This window comes from Haliotis asinina, chromosome 9 (genome assembly GCF_037392515.1).
Source record: "Haliotis asinina isolate JCU_RB_2024 chromosome 9, JCU_Hal_asi_v2, whole genome shotgun sequence".
NCBI classification, from domain to species: domain Eukaryota; kingdom Metazoa; phylum Mollusca; class Gastropoda; order Lepetellida; family Haliotidae; genus Haliotis; species Haliotis asinina.
The window spans coordinates 33,225,134-33,251,142 of record NC_090288.1 but is presented as its reverse complement, the minus strand read 5'-3'; the positions used below and the strand labels follow the sequence as shown (position 1 = coordinate 33,251,142).

Here is a 26,009-nt window from a genome sequence, read left to right as displayed (position 1 = left end):
ATCCTAGAGAAACGCCCATTTCTGGGCTCCTTTATACGTTTTTTTTATTTCATCAGTGTAATTGCAACATTATCCATAATTCTCATCAATCCACTGTAAGCATCAATGTAGGCTCTTGTTGCAGCGCCCATACAACGAACGCTGTAGCGCTTTAACCGTGCTTTGTAGAAAAACAAACATGCATTCATGAATGATTATTGTTGCTTGTTGTTTAGGTGTGTGTGTATGTGTGTGTGTGTGTGTGAGAGAGAGAGAGAGAGAGGAGGGGGGGGGGGGGGGGGTGCGCAGTGGCCAGAAGCTGGTGATGATGATGAATGTGTGGTGTGTGTTGAATGTGTAGGATATGTGGTCAGTGGGGATTGTGCGGGGGAGTGTTTGGTGTGTCAGCCAAGGATATTGTAGGGGTTGCGGTGTGTTGTATGCTTTGCTGAATGCCTAGGGTATGTGGTGAGTGGGGAGTGTGTGAGGGTGTTCGATGAGCCAGCGGAGGATAAACGGGGCTTTGGGATTATTTTTGCTTGCCGAATGTGTTCCACTTGAGCTGGATGTGTTAGCTCTTTTGTAATGTCAAAACATTGATTACAGAACAGTCTCGTTTCCTGTTTACTTGGTTCTGTCCTATTGCGCAGCTTAATGCGATAACCAGTCCAGTATTTTTAGACGCTCTGCCGCTAGAAAAGTTAAGCGATCTCTGACGGAACTGATATTACATCAACCTCATTGTTCGTTACAGAACTACGCTCAATAAGCGCAAAACAACACATAACAGGTTTAACCAGTGAGCCAGATGCATTGTAAATCGTTTAACGACCTCATCAGACAGCTAGGGATGGATGGATGGATGGATGATGTATGTACGTACGTACGTATTTATGTGTATGCATGCATGTATGTACTTCAGGTTTGTCTGCGGTCTGTGAGTTTAGATTTTTCTGCAATAATCCTACAATATGGCAGCGGTCTGCAAAATTTCGAGTTGACCAAACAACCCAGTGATCGACCTACAGGGCTGGGATAGAATGAAACGAGTCATCCAAGCCACTGGTGAGCCTGAGCACCCGATCCCGTTAGTCGCATCTTACGACAAGCACGAGTTACTGGAAACCAATGCCAGTCCGTATAATCACGCACAGGCAAACTGTAGCGCAAATGGGTTGCGCAGCATAGGGAAAATGACCAGTTTTCTTGCGCCACAGTTTGCTTGTGATTCACTGAGATACGAAGCGTGTGTGATGTGTCAGTGGTGTGTGGACAGTATGTGTATGAGAGTATGAGTATATGAGTATATGCGTATCAGCGTTGTAATCATATGAGTGACTGGGTCTGTGGGTTGTGTGCGCCTGCTGTGATGGATGGTGGAGAGAACTGACCAAGAAGAGTTACGGGTGTAGCGCGTCTTGTGTGTGGAGCTTTGGAGCGAAAAGCAGTGTGAGGAGTATGAAATGTGTGGAATGTAGCACGTCGAACGAGGTTGCACGAAGTGTGCATGGAGCTTGGTAGAGTGATAGTTTTCAGTCCCTTTAAATCCTGGTTGTGATGACGTGGGATATTTTCTGGCTACAAACGTATGTTTCTGCTATTTAAATAACAACATTCAAATGACTCTCACACACACAATCATATTAATGTTCGTACTACGATCAATTTTCCTCCCGCGTGTTTGTAAGGACGTCGCTAAGCAAAGACAATTATACCATTTAGATTTAATCTTAATGAGCGTGTATAAACACACGCTCTTATCAGTTAATCTACATCACGTACCGAAACTTTGATGACAATTAGAAAACGCATTTTCTTGACATGTTAACCTAGCGGCCATTTCATAAACAAATTAAATATATAAACAGACATTTCAGCTGAACATTAACAAATTGTTGTTTCTTATATTTTGTAAATTACTATTACTTTAAAGTTGTTTATTAGTTCGAAGACTTCCAAGTTGTACAATTGTTGTACAATTCTGGTATTTAAACAGTGATTACTTCTGGGTCTTATAGCCGCCTACGTAATGGTACGTATACGTAATCATCTACGTAAACCATACGTACATCTACCGAGACTATACTTACATTTACGCAAACCATAATTGCATCCTACGTAGGCTATACTTACATCTACCGAGACTATACTTACATTTACGCAAACCATAATTGCATCCTACGTAGGCTATACTTACATCTACCGAGACTATACTTACATTTACGCAAACCATAATTGCATCCTACGTAGGCCATACTTACATCTACCGAGACTATACTTACATTTACGCAAACCATAATTGCATCCTACGTAGGCTATACTTACATCTACCGAGACTATACTTACATTTATGCAAACCATAATTGCATCCTACGTAGGCCATACTTACATCTACAAAGACTATACTTACATTTACGCAAACCATAATTGCATCCTACGTAGGCCATACTTACATCTACCGAGACTATTCTTACATTTACGCAAACCATAATTGCATCCTACGTAAGCCATACTTACATCTACAAAGTCTATACTTACATTTACGCAAACCATAATTGCATCCTACGTAGGCCATACTTACATCTACAAAGACTATACTTACATTTACGCAAACCATAATTGCATCCTACGTAGGCCATACTTACATCTACAAAGACTATACTTACATTTACGCAAACCATAATTGCATCCTACGTAGGCCATACTTGCATCTACCGAGACTATACTTACATTTACGCAAACCATAATTGCATCCTACGTAGGCTATACTTACATCTACCGAGACTATACTTACATTTACGCAAACCATAATTGCATCCTACGAAGGCCATACTTACATCTACCGAGACTATACCTACATTTACGCAAACCATAATTGCATCCTACGTAGGCCATACTTACATCTACAAAGACTATACTTACATTTACGCAAACCATAATTGCATCCTACGTAGGCCATACTTACATCTACCGAGACTATACTTACATTTACGCAAACCATAATTGCATCCTACGTAGGCTATACTTACATCTACCGAGACTATACTTACATTTACGCAAACCATAATTGCATCCTACGTAGGCCATACTTACATCTACCGAGACTATTCTTACATTTACGCAAACCATAATTGCATCCTACGTAGGCCATACTTACATCTACAAAGACTATACTTACATTTACGCAAACCATAATTGCATCCTACGTAGGCCATATTTACATCTACCGAGACTATACTTACATTTACGCAAACCATAATTGCATCCTACGCAGGCTATACTAAGTCTAGCACGTGGACCACACTTTCATCCACGTGGGCGATATTAATACCAACATATATCGAATTTATATCTACATAAATAAACACGTTTATTACATCTACGCAGATCACACTTTCATCTACGAAGACCATACTGTCATTTACATAGTCCAAACATACTCCTACGCAGATCACACTTTCATCTACATAGACCATACTGTCATCTACAGAGACCATACTGTCATTTACATAGTTCACACATACTCCAAGGTAGATCATACTTTCATCTACATAGACCAAAGTGCCATTTACATAGTCCACACATACTCCTACGCAGATCACACTTTCATCTACATAGACCATACTGTCATCTACAGAGACCATACTGTCATCTACATAGACCATACTGTCATTTACATAGTCCAAACATACTCCTACGCAGATCACACTTTCATCTACATAGACCATACTGTCATCTACAGAGACCATACTGTCATTTACATAGTTCACACATACTCCAAGGTAGATCATACTTTCATCTACATAGACCAAAGTGCCATTTACATAGTCCAGACATTCTCCTACGCAGATCATACTTTCATCTACGTAGATCATACTGTCATTTACATAGTCCACACATACTCCTACGCAGAGCATACTTTCATCTACAGAGACCAAACTGTCATTTACATAGTCCACACATACTTCAACGCAGATCATACTTTCATCTACGTAGACCATACTGTCATTTATATAGACCAAACTGTCATTTACATAGTTCACACATACTCCAAGGCAGATCATACTTTCATCTATATAGACCAAACTGTCATTTACATAGTTCACACACGCTCCTACGCAGATCATACTTTCATCTATATAGACCAAACTGTCATCTACACATACACATACGCAGATCACACATTTAGAATAGTCCTTCAGCAACCCATGCTTGTCATAAAAGGCGACTAGGCTTGTCGAAAGATGCGACTAACTGGATGGGGTGGTCAGGTTCGCTGACTTGGCTGACTCATGTCATTGGTTCCCATTTGCGCAGATCGATGCTCATGTGGTTGATCACTGGATTGTCTGGTCAAGACTCGATTATTTACAGACCACCGCCATATAGAGTAAAACTCACCTCACTCACTCACCGTGGTGCTGAATGCGGCGTAAAACACCAAATGTTCAGTCTCCCTGTTTTGACCGCCTTTGGCCTTAGACAACATAATGTACATTGACGGCTCACGTCATTTAACTGTTGCTGTCTGAACGTTGGATGCATCTCTGGTAAAGAGACACGTCTCATTAGCAATTTATAGACCAGACGTTGTAATAGATTCGATTAGACATTTAGCTTTAAAAGTTCAAATTGAGATCCATTTGTCTAGTTTTCACTTTCATTTAAACGATTTTCAGCTTAAGGTGGATTACTTTCAGACTGGATTGATTCAATAAATTTCCAGTTAATTAGGTCACAATTGGGTGACTACCACTGACAGCAAAGTATCACTACACAGTATACATCTGTATGCCAAGTTTCATATTGAGCATGGCATTTTAGCTAGCAGTCAGATGCCCTGAATACTAAAGTTCAATTACTTTGATATTGTACAGAACGTTATGTCGTATGTATGTACTACCGGACTCAAGGACTTTGATGTCTTTGTTTTGTTTTGTTTGTTTGTTTGTTTTGGGGGGTTTTTTTTGTTTTTTTGTTTGTTTTTTTTTAGTTTTTTTTTTTTTTTGTTGTTGTTGGTTTGGGGATTTTTTGGCACTCAGCAATAGTCCAGTTGTATGGAGAATCTGGACCAGACAATCCAGTGATTGATGCCATGAACATCGACCTAGGTAAAAACTGCGATACGAGTATATGCATCAACCAAGTCAACTTGCCTGACCACCCTACCCCGTCAGTCGCTTCTGTACGTGAGCACCTACATGTGCCCGCGTGCCTGGGTGTGTGCGTGTGTACTGGTCCGGGCTTAAGCCGTTTTCTGTGTTTTGCTGTTGTGACGTGTCGATCTCTTCTGACGATATGACACTTTTAGAAGAGACAGACGTTTAGTAAAATTCCATCTGCCGGTTCATATACGCCATATGTACTCTGTGGCGTGTAGACCTTACCCGTGTCTAAACCGGAAGCTGTCTAAACCGGCAATCACTGGAACTGTAGAAATAATCCGGTTTAGGCAACAAGTCTGCCTGTTGAACTGATGATAAATGTACATGCCACGGACGGGACTGAGATTTTATGCTGGTGTTTACAACTTGCCGGATTGGGCAGATGCTGGTTTTGTCAGCTTCCATTGTACATAGTGCATAGACTCCATCCACCCCATTCCCCGACTCCACCCCAGCTTTGTCCTGACATTTTATCAACTGAACATTGAAACTCTTATGGAAATGACTTGTGTACCCCATCTTTCTCAAGAATGCACGACCCCCACCCCACTTTCTTAAAAAGCTGTGTCCGCCCCTGCAGTAGAACACACATTTAGAGTGCACGTACTTACAGACAAGGTAGACATGTACATTATGTAATGTTACAGGTCAGGATAACAGAGAGGATTACAGATTCATAAGATCTAGAGGTTTCTGTGATTTCAATGCCACATTCAGAGAACGCTTTCACTGTTTGTAGGTCTTTACAGTTCCAAAGGATAACAACACTCCTGGATCGAGTGTTACTGAGTTTATTTTTACGTCGCTTTTACCAGTATTCCAGCAATATCACGGGAGTACATGTAAACATATGACAGACAATATATGACAAACAATATATGACAAACAATATATGACAGACAATAGATGACAGGCAATAGATGACAAACAATATATGACAGACAATACATGACAGACAGTAGATGACAAACAATATACGGCAAACAAAACATGACAGACAATAGATGACAGACAACACATGACAGACAATATATGCCAGATAATATATGACAAACAATGTATGCCAGGCAATATATGACAGACAATATATGACAAACAATATATGTCAGTACCCTTATGGTACCCGGGTCTTCGACGTGACGCGAAAACGCTCTAAATACTTGGTTACCACCACGGGAAGTGCATGTAATGCTTTTGTTCTCTGATAACCGACGTTATTGCTGACCCGCGGTGTTCGTAATATAGATGCTGGTCATGGTATAGTAATATGATATTCTTTTAGATTTTATTGTCCAGGACACCTACGATTACATCTCTCAGTCGAGAGAAGGTTTTTAAATTGTGCATGAAAATTTTAGCTTGAAAGCGTTGCTCACACTCACCTTCATCAGGTCTGATGGCTTTTCATCACTTATCAGTTACACGTTTTCATCACTAAACCTTGCATTGCAGGCAGCTGTGTACAGTAAAATACTTCAAGCAGGGAAAAGGATTTTGAACATACAAAAATGTAATTAAATCGATATTAAGATTACCTCACAGATTCACCATGATCATTTACAAAATTGTATAACCCGTGTCCTCTAGGTGCTAACTGGAAACAATTATTGCTTGGCTGCTTAAATAATTTGTGTTCAGATAAGACATCACAAGTTAGACGTGGGCTGTCAGTGAACTCGGAGCATGTTGCTCATGGTCAAAGGGAGGTAATTCAAGAAGATATCGCAGTTACAAATATAAAGCGAGCCTCAAAGATTGTGTATTAGAGTGAATGAGTGAGTGAGTGAGTTGGGTTTTACGCCGCACTCAACACTATCCCAGCTATATGACGGCGATCTGTAAATGATCGAGTCTGGACCAGACAATCCAGTGATTAACAACATGAGCATCGATCTGCGGAAATGGGAATCCATAACATGTGTCAACCAAGTCAGCGAGCCTGACAACCCGATCCCGTTAGTCGCATCTTACGACAAGCATAGTCGCCTTTTATGGCAAGCATGGGTCTATCCCGAACCTTCACGGGTCGATTCATTCCTTAGTAATAGTTACGGTGTGATATAATTTTTTTTATTTATCTAATGATAGATAGTTCTCAGTGACGTAACATACTTGATCCAATCATTGGTAATCGGTATAAAATGATATCTTTTTTTTATTTATCTAATCTTATTAGAGACCGTCTCTAAAACCAGTGGATAGGGTGTGGTACTAATCCATACATATCATATCACCGCCCTCACTGAATCTACAGCTAGGTACAGTGGACAACAATGAGAACACAGTTACACAATGTAAAACCCCGCACAAAAAGAACTTGAAGCCTTTATTAACCCTTACAGGAGGGTAGGAACATTCGAATGTTTTGTTAATGAGTCAAAGGATACGACTTTCATTTAAATCTGGATTTGAATTTAAATTTCGTGAAAATGAGATAACAAAAACATGTTACTGAGTTACAAAAAAAATGCAATTGATTGGTTTTAACTGATTAAAAACTAATTACAAACTATCGGCATCCTTTGCAAAATATACATTAACAATGCGTTAACAGCCACATGGACAAACATAAAATACATTTGTACTCCATATATGGATATTCGCAGTCGTGTGTCTATTATCCTACGAGTATATTACTTGCCATAAGATCAACTGGTTAGTAATTTTCTTGCTAAAACCTATTAAAGAAAATGAGACTTAGGGAGCCAGAGGTCACACGATCCCAACGTTCCAGATGCGTAAAAACATACCCCATATCTTTTGAAACGGTCCCAGCAGAACGCCAAGGAAATAATTATGGTGCCATTATGGCTGTTGCTGTTTATAATCGGATTAATCGTTTATGAGAATCTCCCTCAGGTCATGTGACTTGCAAAACTTCCGGGAAGTTTCACCCCTCGGTTGAGGCGGCTGTTATTATTTACTTTTCAAGTTTTTATCAATACTAGATATGATCGAAAGTTTGCTTTAAGTTTACTGGATTGATTCCTATAGACAATGAGAAGACGGAGACGCCATGAGTTCCACTGAAAACGGTAAGTCACGAGCTGTCAACTGGAGACCGCGAACAGATCTCGACATCTATTCACAAGTGAGAAAACCGGAAGTAGGTTTGCATCGGGATAGGACGCTAGATAAATAGAAATATTACATTTATGTTTGTTGTGACGGATCCGTCAGACTTCTTACGCAGATTTTGGCATGTTTAGAATGCAAATAAATAGGTAGAATATATTTTTTTGCAATCTAGAATCGTTTTTATGAACATTTGGTATTGCCATTACCAATGACCCACCAAGTGATTACTCACTGACTCAGTAACTGAACAGCTGACCCTTTGTAATACAATAACAACGTGATATGTCAAAAGAGGGTCAAAGTTTAATCATTAAAGCTCCACCATGCCCATTGTTCACAACCATGTCTACCGACATATTTGGTTTTCTCAGCATGATGTAATTCAGCTGAATTTTCTTGTGACAGATTGTAATGACTCATAGATCCCAATCAGGCCAGTGTTACAAGTGCCACAAATGTAGGAAGAAGTCTCCATGCTGAAGATTTTTTTCTTCCTTCTCAAGGATTTACTACTGTTATTTGTATTGATTATTGATCCTATAATCAGGATATTGCCATCAGAGGAAGTCATGCCTCACAACCCGGCTTATCTACAGCTGTAATATTAGTTGTTGACTACGGACAATTGTTCCTGTTATTGTTGAAGGCTGTTGTGAGTGGCAGGAATATCACCAGAGAACCATAAATTACAAGTATATGTGCAATGAACTGCTCAAATTATATTTTAGTGAAGGTTCAACACGCAAGAAATTGTAAGAAAACTGAAGAATATGTAATCTGAACATTATGTTTGACAATGATATAGTCTCAAGGTATAAAAGATGTTCTTTTAGGCTGTATACGATATATATATGATTATGATGATATACAGCCTTTTATTACTCGCCCGTTGAAGATACTGCAGTGTAATATTTTCACTTCAATATTACACTAGTGTAATACCGCTTGACGTATGACGTCAAAATTCAAAGTTGTGACGTCACAACGCTAATGTTGATGTCTTGATTTTACTAGACCTTGCTTGACTTGAAAGCTGAGAGTTCTCACACTGTAGGCAATTTCACCGCAGTTTTCTGTCAATTTATGTTGGCGAGTAATAAACAGAGTAATAAACTCGCTTCCGTGAAATATCATTTTTATTAAACTCGTTAAAGATTTAGTATTAAACTTGCATTCGCTCGTCTGATACCAAATCATTAACTCGTTTAATAAAAATGGTATTACAAGGAAGGTCGTTTAGTATCCTCTATATTATATCAACATTTACAAACTCACTGTTTGTTGCAAATAATCAAACCATAATTTGATCTCAAGCTGGCAATATTCATTCTCAGATTCCTACTAAATAGCTGGTATTTCTAAATCGAAAGAGCACATATTTCAATATGTTACAATAAATTATGCAGTTATTCCATTTTGCATGTTCTGGGAATTTACTAGTAACTCCAAAAGATTTGTGTTTAGTGTTTATCAGTTATTGTTCGTTAATCAGTAATTTGTTGACAATGAATGTTGACAAGCTCAAAGCTTCCAACCATATTATCACCAAAGACATTCATCATATCAGTTTTTTCCTCCCACATCAAGCATGCCGTGATACATCTCCTGTTCAAAGTGACATAATTCCCATCTTACTGATACTTTTTTTTACCTCCAGAATAAACATTTTCATCACGATCTCATGTTTTATTCAGTCAAATTGAGCTGACAAAATCTCTTGTCTCTGTTGCAAGGTGTATTTTGGATCAGCATGAATGGAACAGTAAATTATCAACAATGTTTTTCTGGTTTGTTTTTTTGAGCTGATAGTGTCAGTTTATTCTGTAGATAAACAAGTCACTAAACCATATCGTTTTCCATTCCAGTTTTTCCGCCCACCCACCCTTAAATGCAAACTGGAAGTTAATGAAACATGTCTTCCACACCACTGGTTTTGTGGGGTTTTTTTTAACCGTGTACATCTTCATTAATCTGTAAATAGAACAGCAGCATGAATGTTAACTGCAGGAGGATTTATTTGTCAGTGAATTATTGGTGTTTGAATGGAGACTTGTAATGCATCAACAAATAGTCAAATGCTGCTGCACAATTAATCATGTTGACAAGGTAAACTTTATAATTACTTGTGAATACTTAACATGGTTAGAACACGTTTCACAATGAATTTTGGTTAGGGATTTATCAAGACCTACACAGATGTTGAGGCACAAATCTACAGTAAATATCAGTAAACATTCTCAAATTCGAATTACAAATTCTCAGATAATAGATTATCTTCCAAAAGAGGTTACTTGTCATATCTTCCTACAAACCTCTGTTCTAATACGACTCTTTCATGGTGCATGTGTTCAGGATTCATGATTACAGTCCATTTGAGTCAGAAACAGACCGATGACTTGCAAATTTTATCATTGTACAAAATTGCCACATAAATATACAATAGTACACATGTTTATCATTTATTAATACCCAACAACTTTCATATATTTGAACATTTTTCAGACTCCACCAAAAATGTTGTTTAAGATACTATCATCTTTGAAAATGCAAAAGTTGTTATCTGTCGCGGCAGGGTGAAACCGCAGAAACATCTCAAAATCTATTCCGGGAAACCTGTCGGTTCCTCATCTGTCGTAGTGTCATAGTCACTATTTAAAGGGATGACAAGTGGTGCCACAGTTGTCTGTTGTAAGTCATCCCGAGATCAGTAACCTTGTTCAATGATATTAGCTACCTTGTTGACATACTTTTACCAAGTTTCAGTCATGATTTTCTTGAGGCATGTTTTAATCAAAACCTCTATGTCTTGTAATCTTAAAGTTGTGTTTGATCTGGCAACATCTCCTTTGACAATACCTCACATCATTTCAATGGGGTAAAGGTCACAGTGATAGGGTGGAAGTCATACACCCTTTCTTTTTATGTAACTGTCAACTTTGTTGAAAGGTTCACCTCTGTGGGTTTTTATGATCTCATATAGCTGAGGCTTCTTTGCCTTTGAAGACTGTGCAATCTGAAATTTGTCAAGCCATGATATCATGTCATCTTGTCAACTGTTCAATGTTGGGACTTTACTTGTGGGCTCCTGCACGTTGTGGTATGGGGCCTTGTCCATTACGATAAAAGACTTCTCTGGCAGTGCTGGTACCAACTTGTTTTTGATCCAATTGAGGAAAATTGCACCATTCATCTCGGGAATGGTAGTCTCTGTTATCTGTGGACTTTGCCCTGAATACCAAGCGGCAGCCTGGGAGGAAACATTTGCTGGAGCAACCAGCATCGAGAATGATTAGTCTCTCTCCATTCCCTAGAGGCATCTTTCTACGTGACCCCTTATCACCCCCATCTGGTACCCACTGACTGCTTGCAGTGTGTAAGGCGTTGACCCAGGTTTCATCCATGTACACTGGCTTGAACCTTTCCTCGCGTTTCTTCTTTATTACCCTGAGAAAACTATTTCTCAATCAAACAATTTCGGGGCGTTCAAAGAGTACTGACTTATTCTCACCCGAAAGTTTCTAATAACGATACCCAAAAGAATGTAAGAGTCGCCAGAGTGTGTACTTTGATACTCTGAGGTTGTGTTCTTGATTCAAATGCTTTTTCAAAATTTTCAGCGACGTGTATTTTTTGTTCAGAATGGAGCTTGTTGATAGACTGCCTTACAAGGTTCTTTTGAAAGTTGACACGATGCCTACCTGCTTCGCATCACCCTTACAATGTTTGTGTTCCAGAACATTTGTCAGTACCTTTGCTGATACTTCTAACGCTTTTGATGGCCGCTTACAGAATTTATTAATGGCATAAAATGGTTTGCCCCTTTTTGGCCTCAGCACAGAAAAAATCGTACACTTTAATCATCAACTGTTTCAGGATTAAACTTCATTTTTCTTCAGGCATGTGTATCCCGTGCATGATGAGATAGTGGCTGTTCAGTTTCTGCGGTTTCACTCCACCACAATAGATAACAATCTTTGTGTTTTCAATGATGATAGTATCTTAAACAACTTTTTGGGTGGGGTCTGGAAAATATTCAAATATGAGAAACCTGCTGGGTATTAATAAATGATAAACATGTGTACTATTTATATTTATGTGGCAGTTTTGTACAATGATAAAATTTGCAGTTCATCAGTCCGTTTCTGACTCAAACAGACTGTAGTTGTATTCATATTTAGTTTTGCAATCAGCAATTTTGTTTCAAAAGTGATCATTCGTAAGGCCTCGGTGATTTCCGTATGCTTTGGGAAACCTAGAACCTCTTCCCCAGCTCGATGCGCAAATATTTCTTCAAGACACAACTCAGTCATGTGATGGTGAATGAAACTGCGGTCTACATCACCCTCATTAGCAACTGAGAAGCTGGCCATTAAATGTCTTGTGTGTCACATCAACACATGTCCCTGGCAAAAGAGGGTTTTTTGTATCCCAACAATTACATGTACTTGTATTAGTCAAGTTTTATCTTTATCGATGTAACTCATGTTCTGATTGTATAGAAAAAAGGGATATAACTGGTGTTTTTGACTGTTAGGGGATTTCATGAGAACCGGGAAATATGGCCATATTAGAACAAAGGTTTGAAGGAAGACATGACAAGTAACCTCTGTCGGAAGGTATTGGTTATGATAGTGAAAGTATTTTTGAGTGTAGAAATTATTTGTATTTCACTGACTATTTCAACAATGTAAGTGTTTTCCCTGGTATCTATCTCCAGTGTAGAATCATATCGAATCACTGTTCAGTATTATGTGTAGCTGAAAAGGAGTCTTCATTATCATGGTTTGGAATTGAAGTGAAGCAGCCTGTTAGTACTAACACAAGAGGTCATCTGTGCACATGATGCATGTTGGTGACCTGAAGCGCATGTCTGGAGTTACATGTATCTGTATGTTCCTCTCGCTCATTACTAAGACAATCTCTTAGGTAATAATAATAATAATTCACTTATATAGCGCCTAGTATCCATCTGACTATTTACTCACTGGACGCTGGAATCAGATTCTGATTATCATTACCCTGGATAACCCAAGCTGCCTCATAGTTGCTCGAAGGTTATAGTCACATGACTATATCTCACCGGGTACCCATTTTCTGCTGGGTGAACAGAGGTCATAGTGACATGTGCTACCTTCTCATGTTCCTCCATCAAATCATTTTTAATTCTCATGTCATCTAACATAAGATCACCACATGTGATTGAGTGTCGGATTACGTGTACAGCTTACATCCTTACACATATACAGTGGTGTACAAATATATGTATGATATATGTGTACAGAAGCATTTTGTTTTAACTTTGTAATATCTCTTTATCTTACAAACACACATGTAAGTACAATTTAGTACCAGCATCACCACGTGAGATAGTGCTGATGGTGCACAATTACAGTTGTGAAAATGCTGTAATCAGCTTGTATTAGATGTCTTGGTGGATCGCATAAACAGTTTTATAAATTTATAAATCTTGTTTACAGTCGATTGAGACTTGTTAAGACATGGATACCCAAGACAGAGAAAATATACTTTCTCCAGCAATTCAGGGGCAGTAGGGTAGCCTAATGGTTAAAGCATTTGCTCATCATGTCGAAGGCCCTGATTCAATTCCCCACGTTGGTATGATGTGTGAAGCCCATTTCTGGTGTTCCCTGTCGTAATAGTGCTTGAATATTGCTTAAAGCGGCGTAAAACCCGACTCGTTTGAGCCTTCTAGTCGTCTTAGCATTAGGCAGGGTATTAAGTTTATAACATCTGTTTGTAACATTGCATTCAGCAGTGTTCAAGCGTGTCACACATAGAAAGGAGCATACTGGTGTGTGTTTGTGTGTGTTTTTTTGTTTTTGTTTTTGTGCGTGTACGTGTGTGTGTGTGTTTATTATTCAGCAATAAAAAAATCTGCAAGTACTTATATTTTCAATATAGAACGCATCAAGTGACCTATTAATTAATCTTTAAATCCCATATGAACTAGTGAAAAGATAGATGATGTCTATCTCTAGATGTTTTGTATCTCTGTTTAGTTTGGCTAGTAAATTTTCCTTCGGGCTAGTAACTTTTAAAACTTCCTAGCCCGGGTTACTAATAATCCTGAAAAATTATTTCATACACTGGTAGAGTATTATGTAGAGACATCCTGTCAAACTTGACATTGAATAAGAGTATTTGCTTTTAGCACATCGTAATAAACTGAAATCTCTTTCAGCAGTTCGTTTCCTTTATTAATGTTGTTTAGTTCATTTTATGACATACTCTTTTTTCATGATCATTCTATGCTTCAACTGTGATTTGACCTTTGTGCTCTTGACCATGCTTTTAAATTCTCAATGAATACATCACCTCAGAAATCACCTGACAAGTTAAACTGAAACTTCACAGACTTATATCTACGAATGGCAACATCTACAATCGGTTTGAGGTTTCTACTTTGACTCAATTTGGCCAACGTAGCTGCTATTCTGAAAAGCAGTTTAAGGCTACTATTTGAAAATATAGTGCTGACGCCCTTTAATTCAACCAGAAGGCATATTTGGCCCTTCAGATGTCTTCTTCATTTGGCGTCTGCTTCTCTCTTGATGATGATCTTTGCCTTGAACAATCTTCAGCACTTTTTTGTGTTTTATTTAAAATTTGTATGGCATTTGAAGAAAATGTTACTTAAGGCTAAGACCTTACAATAGTTCATTCATTCTTGCAGATTTATAAACATTTCAGACAAATGTTCGTTCTTTAGTTTTGTGCTGGAAAAATTTGGGGAGAGGGCTGACTTTTTGGTTGCCATCCTAAGCATTCTTTAACGTGTATGAAGATATGTTAAGTTAGCTGTATATGAAGAAGGGTACAGTCTTGGCACTACCATTGTAACGAGTTCGAATGTTTAATATTTGTATTTTGTAGATCTTGTTATTTATCAATTCTCTATTCAAGACTTCTACAACAGACTTTGTATGGTTTCAGATGTTAGAGCAGCTCCACCTACATTGGGGGACAGCAACAGCGATGGCCCGATTGCTTCCACAACCTCACCAGCCAACTCACCCAGGTATCATGTGGACTTTATCTCTCATTGATTAGTTCGTTAATTCAGTGATTTTGATTATTTCATTCTTACCATGGTCCATCACTAGTATAATTAGTTACTAGGAAATGATAGCAGTTTTTCTGTGTGATCAAACAGTATTACGATGACAGACAAGGTTTCACATGCTTTGGGGCTTGTTAATTTTTTAGAAAATCTGATACGTGGTGTGTATGGCAGAATATGAGAAGTAAATGTTACTTTTTACTGAGGTCTGGTACTGTTTGTTGGTTTGTTTGCATATCAGGTTGTTACAGACATAGAAACAGAAGAGAGAACAAACTGCATTTTCATGTTCTTGAAACAGTCACTAAATAGTTGAATCAGTATGGTATGAAAAACAAGTGTTAACCAGTGTAGTAGCTCCTTTCAAGAAGCAGCCTTTACTAACGTTAACCTTAACTCCAATTCTTTAGCATTGCACTAAGTTTACCTAAGTCTAAGTTAACCTTAGTGCAGTGTTAAAGAATGGAACTTTTTGGTTAACCATAGTAAAGGTTTCTCCTTGAAAGGGGCCCAGGGTCTGAAATGTCTTCATCACTCCCTAATCGTTATAACAGATTGTGATATAATCAGAATAACGCATGTACACATGCATGCACACACACACATGCACACACGCATGCTTGCGTGCACACTCATAGTCAAGTGCTTCACAGAATGGACCCACATCACATACATATCGTCTTTGTCAGTTAAGAGTGGAAGTCAGGGGTCTTTGATACAACACCAACAACAAAAACTTAGATTTATGCAGCCCATTTATGCAGTCAAGCTTTAAGGTGTAATTAAGAAAATAAGCACTGGTTTGATTTGCTTATGTGTTGTGACGCCAGTCTGCAGATAACATGAATACTAACTGACACTGATGATATTGGTTGTAATGATACTGCAGTTTATTACTCTTAAAATAAGTTTGCTAAATTCTGATTGGTTGTTAGTCAAAGCATATGAAACCATGTAGGTGGATTTGCCAGGTGTACAAACCGTACACCTGCCATGTGACACACTACACAGGTCGTATGAATTACCTTGACCTCAGATGGAATGTGGATGCCAAACCGCTGATTGCTACGAAATTTTAGAGTAGGCATATACAATTAGAGGTATAAACAGAGTAAAAAAACTGCTGCCATAAACACTTATTTGTTTGTGTCAATAATTATATTAAAAAAAGGATGTTCCTGTATTTCACTTCTCGTTAACAAAACCTCAAATGCGATGATTTTTTTCATAAACTAAGCGATCCTGAGTTGTCTCACTCTATGACTGTTCAGGAAAAGTCATGACTAAACATGTTTCGTCTCATTCTGCCAAAAGTTGAATGTTGTTGTTTGAAGATAAGCTAAATTAAACGATCTTAACAGTGTTTTGAAAGGGTGTACGTGACTGTAAGTCCCTTGTAAATTCAATATTTTCTTCGGCTGCGTGTTTCAAAACACTCTGTTACTTATAATGTAACAAAGCTGGGTCACGGTTGTTATTCAACCGATCTCTGACAAGATAAAGCATAGATATCCACTTTCTCAGTAACAAAGATTAAACCTGATCTACCTTCAATGCTCAGATTAGATGATATGTGTCAACCAAGTCAGTGAACCTGACAACTCTTTTGACAAACATGGGTTACTGAAGATCAATTCTAACCTGGATCTTCTTTGGTAAACATTGTATAAAGGGAAATACACAAATGTTCCCTGTCAAAATCAAAATCGAACCCATATGAGTGAGTGAGTGAGTTTAGTTTTATGCAGTGGTGATGCTATGGTGGTGTGTTACAAAAGCACCAAAAAGATACCTGTGTTTATTGCAGAATATATCTGTAAAGGATCAGTAAATATAGATCTATATGTAGGAAAATATCTATCATGTTATTCATCACACTGAATAATAGTGCTCACTAATGTTGCAATATTTAGTTTAGGAAAATGTTGCTGCATATAGTAAATGTGCTAAAACAGCTCTGAATAATTGGGTAATGATGATTCATTGTTTGTATTTCCTGGACTATGGAAGTCTGTGGTACTTCAGTACAGTTTCCACATTGCTGCATAGCAATATACACCTTGTACAGTTAATATTCCTGATATACTCCGTACTCAACATGTCACAAGCCGACAGCTGTAATGCACAGTTCAGGAAAAGCGCAAGGATATCTTTTTAACATTTTGACACCTGATATTCTTCTTTCTGCGTTTCTTATAGTTGTCAAGACTCATCGAGTATATCGATCACAGTTGTTGCCTATACTGACACTCAAATACCTCTTATCTTTCCTCCATGATTGTGACAGTTAACTTCCTTGTTGCAGACTATAGGCAGATAGTGTAGTGTCTGTGTATAGCTTGGTGGGTTTATGGTGAGCTGGACATTATACTATCAGGCCTTTTATCATGGTTGTGTACAAGTATTTGACACATACCACTGTTAACAACCATTCAACAGTATCAAAGCCTTATGTATAGTGACAACTTTTTCAGACGTGACTAAGTTTTTGTAGGTTTGATTTTCAGACTACAAATCAGTTCCATACAACTATCATTGTTAGAAGGAATTTGAATGTTAGACTTCGGACTGCGAACACTTTATGTGATGACTAACTACTTTTCTTATTCTGGGCCACAAACAAAAACTGCAGCCTTGTATAGGCAATATGGGGGCATTAAGGGCTGAGATGGGTCAAAAGTTTCTACCCAGGAACCCCACCACCTATTACCCTGTTGCAAGTTACTTTCTTGAAGTCACTTGCCCTGTGGTGAGTGGCTTTTCAAAATATTTTTGAACCCCTGTGTTATCTTTCTTGGCTGTTTATCACTTTTTGATAAATTTTCCAGTTAACATCTGTTATCTGCATTGTCATTTTTGCTGTTGATTCATCTGTGTGTTATTTGTTTTACAGACCACCCCTTCCTAAAAATAAGCCCAGTCCAGCTGGGAACAAGCCACGTCCACCATTGCCTAAAAAGCCACCTGTGGCCAAGAAGCCAGCAAGGTTGTTGTCCCAGACAAGTGTGGAGGACAGCACTGAAACAGGTAATTGTAGGTGACCATTGATGGGAATCGGAATCCAAATCCACCATCAGTTATTGGAGGACATGTAAACATGTATTGATCATCATCGAAATATGTACATTTTTGTCATAAACACCAATTTTAAGGGTTTTCTCACAGTTTTCTTCTAATTAATGTTAATGTAAATATTCTTTTTATTTACACAACAACTATTTATCAATATACGTCATTACATTCCAATACATGTAACATGCAACATTTGTTTATTGACAGGTTACAGTAATATTTACCATAGTGACGAATACAAAACCATGAATACAATGCATATAGTCTTAGGCTGTTGAATATTTGTCAAATTAAATGTTTAGTTTACTGCATTAAAAAAAACAACACAGTTCTTTTTAGTCGAACATATGCTTTTTCTTTTGATTGATTGTCAGTTATTTTTTATTGTCGAGTAACTAGTAACAATCGGTGCTTTTGAAAAGCTACTCATTTGATTGGATTTTGGTCTGCTGATTTGGTCCCAACTGTGTAGATTGATTCTTGTGAAGTTGATCACTGGATTGTCTACTCCAGACATCCACTGTATTGCTGGAATATTGGTGATGGTGGAGTAAGAACAACAAACAACCACAAGATGGTTAGGTATTTGGGTTAAAACAGATCCTCACTCACCATGCTGGTTGTAAGAGGTTGATTGAGACTTAAATATTTGGCATCGTGCTGGAAGAATACTCAATGCTTATGATGTCAATACCCTGTTTCTCTGGTCACTTTTCACGGACTGTTGACCTTGAAGGTCCAGATAATATGTGATCTTGATCGACACCGGCTTGTCGTGAAAGACAACTAATGTGATCACATGGTCAGGCTCACTAATTTGGTTGATTCATGCCATCATATGCCAGTAGCATAGATCAATGCTCTTTATGTCAGTCACTTGATTGTGTGATCCAGACTTGAATATTTACAGACTGCCGTTATACAGCTGGAATATTACTGAGTGTGATATTAAACAACAAACAAATTTTAGAAAGCTCCATTTCTTGAGTGCCTACAAAGACACTAAATCGTCAATAAAGCAACACTTGCCAATTTTCAGGTAGAGCAAATGCACTTTAACATACATTTTTTGTATGTGATCATGCAAGTCAGGCATCTTGCGTCAATGTTGTTTGTTCTGTTTGTTCAGAAGTGTTTGTTGTGATAACAGTCTGGCTCAGTTATTATTGTCATTTACTAACTGGTGTTGTGAACATGTAACGGTAACCATGGTAACATGTAACACTGTTGTTTACAATGCATGAGTCAATGGTGTGTCAGAAGACTTATCTGCATCACTTGTTTCATTTCTCTGGCTCTTCCTCAGTGATCAAGGGTATTTTTTTTGTGATGTCATTGTGATGAATTCATGGTTCCATTTAGCACCATGGTTCTGTGTACGAATCCTCTTATTCCTAACTGGCTGCAGATCATGCCCTACTCATGAGCCACCAGCCAAGCAAAACTCTTCTGATCCCAGTGCCAAAGCTGGTTTTAAAGTTTCAACTACTTGAGACAATAGTGTTTATGAGCCTGTTTGTATATATGAATATTCTTGATAGAAACAAATAAACAAATTTAACTTAGACATCAGCCCTAGTGAGAAACTGGGAACCTGATTAAATCTAGACTTGCTTTATTTAGGGCTTTATCATTGCAGGGAGGCCTAGGCAGTAGGGAAAATGGGGTTCAGGGACTGTGAAATACTGCTGGTCATTGCCGTGTAGCTGGCTTCACTGAAGTGTTAGATGAGGTCAAAGCTCATTAAGCTGATATGGCCAGCCTGTGAAGATCCCGGTTCACATATTGGCCTTCAGTAAGCCTCGTGTGTTGTATGAGGTGACTAATGGGATCAGGTTGTCAGACTTGCTGACTTGGTTGACATGTGTCATCGGTTCCCAATTGTGTTTGTTCAGTTTTATGCCACACTCAGCAATATTCCTGCTATATGGCTGTGGTCTGTACATAATCGAGTCTGGACCAGACAATCCAGTAATCAGCAATCGATGTCCACAATTGGGAACCGATGACATGTGTCAACCAACTCAGCGACTCTGACCACCCGATCCCATTAGTCGCCTCTTACAACAAGCATGGTCACCTTTTATGGCAAGCATGGGTTGCTGAAGGTCTGTTCTACCTTGGGACCTTCACGGGTCTAGATGTCAAGAAGCCGTCAATTCCAAATGTATCCCCATGCTTCAGATACTTTATAACTTCCAAAAATTGGCCAACACATAATTTGTATCTCCTTAATCCAGTACAATTGCAACACAACCTATTTGAATGACTGCAATCAAAAACTTTCACAAAGGGCCTTTTTACATGCTAGTGAAATGCATGGCATGTCACTTTTGTAATCCTGATAGCAGATCCTGTTATTGTTCAGGGAGGCAACTTTGCACATTAAATTGCAGCACCTTAGACTATGGGCCACATATGTCCATCCCATGAACTAAATAATATCATGATAATGAACATTCTGTAGGTACACCCCAGATCTACAGATTGCCCTTCTTTTAGAATGAAAAGTACAACACTTGTTTGAAATTCCTCCAGAGAATAATTTTGTATTTTGTGAATGATTGCAAGGTTGATGTGCACTGCTTGTGTTTCTAGGTTTGTCGTGTTCCCCTGCCCCCCAAGCACCCACGAACCCCAAGCATGTTGCCTGCTCACCTGATGAATTGTCCAGCTCACATCAAACCGCCCTCACCTCCCAGGACAACAAGTTGCACAACAGAAAAACTAAATCAGCCAAGCGTACAGTAGCTGAACTTGGTCTGTACGCTGCTGGGAAGAGCTTGTTCTATGTCGATCAGTCTCCGACTGATGAGAACGCACCTCCCTCCAAAACCGTGCCTTCCTTGCCTGCTCAGACCCCCAGCACAAGCACTGTAATGTCCTCAAATGATGACAAGTCTGAACATGTTTCTGTTGTGCTAACCAAAACCTCAAAAACCCCGCCGAAAGCCACCAAGCGTCGGAGCTTGAGGTCGTCTATCAGTAGTCCTAACCAAGTGAACTCAAATCCTGTGTTGAATGATGTGTATGATGGTAGAAGTAGATGGTATGTGTCTTCTTCAACAGCAGCTGTGTCTGAACATGCAGCTGTGTCTGAGGAAGCAGTTGTGCCCGAAGCAACAGCTGTTCCTGAAGCAGCTGTGTCTGAGGAAGCAGCTGTACAGGCAGCAACAAACTGTTTTCCAGGAAATGCAACAAAAACAGATCGACAGTCTGCTGATACAGATGGAAAGTGTGCTGAAGTGTTGCAGCAAAAACCAGCAAGTCCACAGCCTGTACCCAATGGCCAAAAGAAAATGGGTCCAAAAACCAGTCCCAAGCCAAGTCCTAAACCCAGTCCACGACCAGTACCAAGACCTGCACCAAAACCCAGGAAACGCTTGCTCTCTATGGATCATATTGACAATTCTGATCCAGTTTCACCAAACAAAGAATTGTCAGAAGGTTCACACATGAAATCATCATTAGAACATACACCATCAGAACTAACATCACCAGCATCAGACAAGTCAACTGAAAGTAATCTCAGCTCATCAACTGCACATACTGACGAAGGCTCATTACCCAATACTACTGGGGAGGTAGAAGCTCAGACTCCATCTCAAAGTACAGAAACTCCTCAGTATATTGGCATGAATTGTAAAGGTTCACACACACCTACCCATAACACAGGACTCAACTGTAGTCTTTCCAGTGATAAAAGTGGGAAAGAAGGAAGTGTTTGTGTGAGGACTAGTCCTAAGTATACATCAGGACCAGCTGAGATGGAACAAGAAGAAAGTATTACTGTTGAGGACAAGCCAGAAGATTCTTGTGATAAAGTTACCAAGCCAGCAAAGGTTTCCAGAAGTGATGACGATGATCCTTCAAGTGAAAACACATGTGAAATGTTGAAGGAAATTGAGGCACTATTAAGCAAAAACTTTGGAGAGAGTGGTGTCTTGGCTGCAAAACCAAAAGTTTTGAATGTTAGTAATGAACAAAACCTACATTCTGAACTAAAGAAATCTACCAATTCTTTAGAAAGACGAGGTTCAAGTGACTCGGTCAAGTCGGAATCTAGTCCTTCAACCCCAGTCCGGCCCCCACGACCACGCCGCGTGGCATCACAGCTTCTTAAACAATTAAGTTTTGACAAACCCGTTCTACTTAAGGATAATGATTCAAGTGGAGACAAAGCGGCATCCTTCAAAAAACCATGTCCACCCAAACCAAAGAGAACTAACCTGTCACGATTTGGCCGTAGCCAGTCTGACGTCAGCGGAATGTTAGGCCTGGTAGAAAAGATAGACTCCCCAGAAATTGAACCTTCCAGGCCAAATGTTCCCGTGAGGCATCAGTCGTTCAGTCCAGGTGATGCTCCTCCACCACTACCACCCAGAAACAGTGTCAGATGTGTTTCTATGGAGGAGTCCGAAATAGTCCAACAGCTCCAAGGGGAAGTGAAACAAGATAAGTCAATGCCACCTGTGCCAGCAAGAACATCGATTCCACCAGGTTCACAAGCACCTTTTGCTAAACCACCCCGAGTCCGATCTCGTCCCCGGCCCAAGCGAGAAGCACCCCCGCCTCCTCCTGGTCACCCACCAGCAGTAAAGACCAAGTCCTTGGATCGGACTGGTTCGTTAGAAAAGTCGTCAGTACAAAACAAGATGGCTGATTCAGAGCACCGAACCTCAAAGCAGTATCGGAAGATTGAAATTTCTGATTCAAAGAAGTCATGTGATGTGAAAGAATTTGTTGAAACATCGTCAGACAAAGATGATTCCTTTGATCATGATTACCATGAGATTGGCGAGCATCCTCCATCGGAGAGACCATCTCCTGTAAAGGAGGTGACCCCTCCCCCATCACTTCCTCCCAGGAGCTACCGACATTCAACAGCATCGGTCAGGCCTGAGGAAGATGGCGATGTTGTTGCAGGGGAGAGCAAACAAGACAGCTCAGGCGACAAACAAGATGCTGATCTTCCTGATAGAGCAGACGTGCCTAGGAAGGACACTACAGACAATCTCAGCTGCTCCAGTGATGGCAATCAGAGTCTTCTCTCCAGCAGCAGAGAGGAACATTCAGATCTCCTCGAGGTCTCAACCCCAAAGTGGCAGAGGTCAAGGCCAGTCAGTGATACCAGTCAGTTGAGCACCACCTCCAGTGGGTCAGGCGACAACTTCTCAAACCTGGTGGGACAAGACATTAGCTCTGACTCTGATGAGGATCAAGAAGATGCGACCTATCAGGTAAATACTGGTCATTTGTAAAATTAGTTGTCAAGGTTATCAGAATACTGTATATCATCAAGAATGAATTATGGATTTTCAAATTAATTATTTACAGACTGACAGATATTTCTGGAATATTGCCAATTTTGGTGTTTAACAAACATCCAAACAAACTTGAACATATGTTATTTCGTGTGCAATTAAAAGAGAAAAATCGGCTGTGTTTGTATTATGGGAAACTGTGTCAACAAATGCATGGCCATAGTTGCTGCCTTGTAGAGTATATTTATTTGTTTTCAGAAATTAAAGAGGGCTCGCAAGGTTTTCTACATTGCAGAGGAGATAAAGAAATCAGAGGAGGTGTTTGTGGATGTGTTGAAACTCCTGAACATAGTGAGTACCAAGCTGACCAGAGTTCATTTGTAGAAATTAACATGAGACCATTTTAATGCAATTTTAGCGTGAAAGGTTGATTCATACATAGGTTAAATATGAATGTTAAGCCGTTTGTAGTTTAAAACTTTTACTGCACCAATTGCATCAAACATTAATCACACTTGATGTCAAGTTCAAAATGTTGTTTTGAAGCACCTGAATATCTGCAAGTAGATTTTACACTGGGGCACAATGTGTAAAGCCTATATTCAGTGGTCATGTAATGATACAAGAATATTACTAAAACCAAGGTAAACATGCACTCAATCACTCACCTGGGATTTTTGTCTCATGAACACCTAATGCTCAGTGTTTGAAATTCATTTTGAAATGCCCTTGTCGTAGATCTAAATTATATGTTTTAAATTGATGGATCCCTAGCTCCATGTATATGTTACTCATATTTGAAACCACCCCCATTTTTTCATATTACTGAAGTTAAGCTGTTGAGTAAATGAATAAATTTGGCCTTTCATAGCTTCGATTTAGTGGCATGCTACTATATAGTTTTAACTTGCTTAACATCCACAGGAACCCATTTACTAATTTCATAACAGTCCTTATATGAAATGAATAGATGACTAGGTCATGTAAGATAACAAAATGATGTAGTGGACTGTACTGTAAGGTTTAGTGATATATTTAATTATATGCGTTTTATGTTTTTTGTTTGCAAATTTTGAACAGTGAATATTATTGGGTGTCTAAGTCTGCACAGTGTATATACTGAACAGCAAAAAAACTTAATGGGTACTTTTATCAGATTTCATTTTTTTTGCACTTGTGTTTCTTTCTTTCTTTCGCTCTTCAGTATGTGGGTTCCTCCATCCATTTTACACATTTGTGATTATCGGATGTACATTTGTGTATAGGGTGGTAGAATAGGTTGCCGCCAACCCATGCTTGCCATGAAAGGACTATGCTTATTGTAAGAGGTGAACAATGGGATCAAGAGGTCACACTCTCTGACTTGGCTGACACGTCATCGGTTCCCAGTTGCGCAGATCAATGCTCATGTTGTTGATCACTGGATTGTCTGGTCCACACTCAATTATTTACAGATCGCCACCATATAGCTTTTAGTATTGCTCTGTGTGGCACAAAACTAAACCCACTGACTTCTGTATTGTGTCAAACCCTGTTTACAACATTGCCGTTTGCAAACCCCCATCCCCACTCAATCATAAACACTGACATCTGTTTAACTACACAATGAGGGGTAAAAATGTTCATCCATTGTTCAGGACTTCCGTAACCATGTGACCAAGGCAGCAGAGAAATTAGATCACGCGGTGATTCCGAGCGAGATGCTGAACAAGATACTGGACTATCTGCCCCAGCTGCACAACTTCAATGAAGACCTCCTCAAAGACCTAACGGAACGGATAGAGAACTGGTAACTGCATGAATGATTGGAGGAAGGAAGCAACTGCCTATTGTGCCATTGCTATTATCTGGGTCAGGCAAACTAGTTGTGCTTGTGAAGCTAGTTTTTGTGCCCCCGTTTCATATTTATCCTTATCTCCATGTTCAGTGAAGCTTTGATCTGTTGATCACCAAGTCCTGGATGAGGAAACTGAGTTGGAAAAAAAATAATGTATAACAAATGTGGAACTATTACCACTTGGGGAAAGGAAATATGAGGAAATATATAGAGAGGATGTCATACGAGTGGGAATGTCATACTATGTTTACGATAGGATTGCCTAAATGTAGGTATTTATATACCGGTATACCGACATTTAGGCATAAGTGTCGAAGACAAAGTATGTCATCGGCACAAATATAATATTCTGTTTATTACCAAAGTCATTAAACTGAGGAATATAAACCCCAATCTACTTTCAAACATGGGCTGGCTACCAGCCGTCGTTGCATGTAGAACATGTCGCAGGAGAACCATGACATCATGTCATTGTTCATGACATCACATTCCCATGATAAAGTAATATTTTGACCAGGGACACTGTATGAAAA

The 26,009-nt window shown here is 39.1% G+C and overlaps 1 protein-coding gene across 2 annotated transcripts in view; it reads left to right on the top strand.

Annotated features, from left to right (window-relative positions):
- Positions 1-8,064: 8,064 nt before the first annotated feature.
- Positions 8,065-26,009, top strand: part of LOC137296286 (FYVE, RhoGEF and PH domain-containing protein 1-like) — a 34,230-nt gene continuing 16,285 nt past the window's right edge. Inside the window, exons 1-6 of one of the 2 annotated variants that reach the window (XM_067828048.1) lie at positions 8,065-8,179; positions 15,177-15,261; positions 18,197-18,330; positions 21,565-23,615; positions 23,898-23,990; positions 25,277-25,428. In XM_067828048.1, coding sequence (XP_067684149.1) covers positions 8,161-8,179; positions 15,177-15,261; positions 18,197-18,330; positions 21,565-23,615; positions 23,898-23,990; positions 25,277-25,428 — 2,534 coding nt within the window. In that variant the 5' untranslated portion in view covers positions 8,065-8,160. Of the gene's footprint in view, positions 8,180-15,176; positions 15,262-18,196; positions 18,331-20,973; positions 23,616-23,897; positions 23,991-25,276; positions 25,429-26,009 lie in introns of both variants that reach the window. The other variant, XM_067828047.1, reaches the window with a different exon arrangement.